Source organism: Oncorhynchus masou, unplaced genomic scaffold, assembly GCF_036934945.1.
Source record: "Oncorhynchus masou masou isolate Uvic2021 unplaced genomic scaffold, UVic_Omas_1.1 unplaced_scaffold_1397, whole genome shotgun sequence".
In the NCBI taxonomy this organism is placed as follows: Eukaryota; Metazoa; Chordata; class Actinopteri; order Salmoniformes; family Salmonidae; genus Oncorhynchus; species Oncorhynchus masou.
In genome coordinates, this window is record NW_027003897.1 from 19,655 (window position 1) to 23,161 (window position 3,507).

Sequence of the window (3,507 nt, forward strand, 5' to 3'; positions counted from 1 at the left end):
CGCGCGCGCACGCACGCACACACACACACACACACACACACACACACACACACACACTCACACACACACACACACACACACACACACACACACACACACACACACACACACACACACACACACACACACACACACACACACACACACACACACACACACACACACACACACACACCCGCTACAAGCTTGGCACACCTGTATTTGGGGAGTTTCTCCCATTTATTCTCCACAGATCCTCTCAAGCTCTGTCAGGTTGGATGGGACCATCCCTGCACAGCTTTTTTCAGGTCTCTCCAGAGTTGTTCGATCGGGGTCATGTATGGGTTCTGGCTGGGCCACAGAAAGACATTCAGAGACTTGTCCTGAAGCCACTCCAGCGTAGTCTTCGCTGTGTAATTAGGGTTGTTGCCCTGTTGGAAGGTGAACCTTCACCCCAGTCTGAGGTCCTGAGCACTCTGGAGCAGGTTCTCATTAAGGATCTCTCTGTCCTTTGCTCCGTTCATCTTTGCCTCGATCCTGACTAGTCTCCCAGTCCCTGTCACCACCATGCTTCACCGTAGGGGTGGTGCCAGGTTTCCTTCAGACGTGACGCTTGCCATTCAGGCCAAACAGTTCAATCTTTGTTTCATCAGACAAGTGAATCTTGTTTCTCATGGTCTGAGAGTCTTTAGGTGCCTTATGGTAAACTCCAAGTGGGCTGTCATGTGCCTTTTACTGAGGAGTGGCTTCCGTCTGGCCACTCTGCCATAAAGGCTTGATTAGTGGACTGGTTATCCTTCTGGAAGGTTCTCCCATCTCCACAGAGGACCTCGGGAGCTCTGTCAGAGTGACAATCGGGTTCTTGGTCACCTCCCTGACCAAGGCCTTTCTACACTGATTGGTCAGTTTGGCCGGGCGGCCAGCTCTAGGAAGAGTCTTGGTGGTTCCAAACTTCTTCCATTTAAGAATGATGGAGGCCACTGTGTTCTTGGGGACCTTCAATGCTGCATAAATGTTTTGGTACCCTTCCCCAGATCTGTGCCTCGACACAATCCTGTCTCGGAGCTCTACGGACAATTCCTTCAACCTCATGGCTTGGTTTTTGCTCTGACATGCACTGTCAACTGTGGGACCTTATATAGACAGGTGTGTCCCTTTCCGAATCATATCCAATCATTAGAATTTACCACAGGTGGACTCCAATCAAGTTGTAGAAACATCTCAAGGATGATCAATGGAAACAGGATACACCTGAACTCAGGTTTGAGTCTCATAGCAAAAGGGTCTGAATACTTATCAAAATACACATTTTTAATACATTTGCAAAAATGTCATTATGGGGTATTGTTTTTAGATGGATCAGGACATTTTGTTGTTTAATCCATTTTTAGAATAAGGCTGTAGCGTAACAACATATAACATGGGGTATTGTGATGTCATCATGGGGTATTGTGATGTCATCATGGGGTATTGTGATGTCATCATGGGGTATTGTAATGTCATCATGGGGTATTGTGATGTCATTATGGGGTATTGTGATGTAATTATGGAGTAGTGTGATGTCATCATGGGGTATTGTGATGTCATTATGGCGTATTGTGATGTCATCATGGGGTATTGTGTTTGACATGTTTGTTTAATCATGTTAGAATAAGGCTGTAACATGTGGAAAAAGTCAAGGGGTCTGAGTACATGAGAATGTAATACAGACACAAGCATTCCACATGTGTGTCCTTGTGTCATAAATACATACAAATAATAACACTATAAAAATAAAAAGGGTTGTGAAGTGTGTTTGTTTTCCAGCAGTTGACATGACTGAGGATATACAGTATGTTGTGTGTCGTAAATACGTTATTATACTTAGACTAAGAGCAGCAACCACCCTCAACACAAGAGCAAATGTCTCTCTCTCTTCCTCTTTCTCTCCTCCCCTACTCTGTCTCTATCTCCCTTCCTCTCTCTCTCCTTCTCCCCTACTCCGTCTCTCTGTCTCTCTCTCTTCCTCTCTCTCCTTCTCCCCTACTCTCTCCCTTCCTCTCTCTCTCTCTTCCTCTATCTCTCCTTCAACCCTGCTCTCTCCCCCACCATCTCTCTCTCCCTCTCTCTCTTTCATTTCCTCTCTCCTTACCCCCGCTCTTTCTCTCCCTCTTCCTCTCCATTTCCTTCTCCCCTACTCTCATTCTCCCCTACTCTCTCTCTCTCTCTCTCTCTCTCTCTCTCTCCTCCCCTCCTCCGTTTACCACCATCTAACGACCGACAACTAATCAACATCTAGGGATGAAAATAGAAATGAGATAATGGCCTCTGGCTATGATGATGTATGTATCACTACAATCTAAAGAGCATCTACATATATTTCCACTCTGCCACTTGTTACAGCAATGAAGTCGTCTGGCTCCTAGTGCTATGTGTGACATAAATGGCACCCCATTTCCTACATAGTGCACTTCTTTTCACCAGAGTGCTGTGGTCCTCTGTGCACTAAATAGGAAATATGGACCCAATTAGGACACATCCTTAAATAGCTCTCTGAGCCCTCGGTTTAGGACACTGAGCCCTTGGTTTAGGACACTGAGCCCTCGGTTTAGGACACTGAGCCCTCGGTTTAGGACACTGAGCCCTCGGTTTAGGACACTGAGCCCTCGGTTTAGGACACTGAGCCATCGGTTTAGGACACTGAGCCCTCGGTTTAGGACACTGAGACCTCGGTTTAGGACACTGAGCCATCGGTTTAGGACACTGAGCCCTCCGTTTAGGACACTGAGCCCTCGGTTTAGGACACTGAGCCCTCGGTTTAGGACACTGAGCCCTCCGTTTAGGACACTGAGCCCTCCGTTTAGGACACTGAGACCTCCGTTTAGGACACTGAGCCCTCCGTTTAGGACACTGAGCCCTCGGTTTAGGACACTGAGCCCTCGGTTTAGGACACTGAGCCCTCGGTTTAGGACACTGAGCCCTCGGTTTAGGACACTGAGCCCTCGGTTTAGGACACTGAGCCCTCCATTTAGGACACTGAGCCCTCGGTTTAGGACACTGAGACCTCGGTTTAGGACACTGAGCCCTCGGTTTAGGACACTGAGACCTCGGTTTAGGACACTGAGCCCTCGGTTTAGGACACTGAGACCTCGGTTTAGGACACTGAGACCTCGGTTTAGGACACTGAGACCTCCGTTTAGGACACTGAGACCTCCGTTTAGGACACTGAACCCTCGGTTTAGGACACTGAGACCTCCGTTTAGGACAAATCCATGCCATCACTGGGCAGCGTCATCAGACAACTGGATACTCTGTTTGACAGGGATGAATCAACTGTCTGTAACTGTAATCTGTACAGTGAGACAGTTATCTCTGTCTGGTTTCCTACCCCCCCCCAGTCAGACAGTTATCTCTGTCTGGTTTCCTAACCCCCCAGTGAGACATTTATCTCTGTCTGGTTTCCTAACCCCCCAGCGAGACAGTTATCTCTGTCTGGTTTCCTAACCCCCCAGCGAGACAGTTATCTCTGTCTGGTTTCCTAACCCCCCA

The 3,507-nt window shown here is 48.0% G+C and overlaps 1 protein-coding gene across 1 annotated transcript; it reads right to left on the reverse strand.

Annotated features, from left to right (window-relative positions):
- Positions 1-2,499: 2,499 nt before the first annotated feature.
- On the reverse strand, positions 2,500-3,237 carry LOC135530620 (DBF4-type zinc finger-containing protein 2 homolog). The gene has a single exon (XM_064958908.1). It carries the CDS (start codon positions 3,235-3,237, stop codon positions 2,500-2,502), a length of 738 nt encoding a protein of 245 aa, XP_064814980.1.
- Positions 3,238-3,507: the final 270 nt, after the last annotated feature.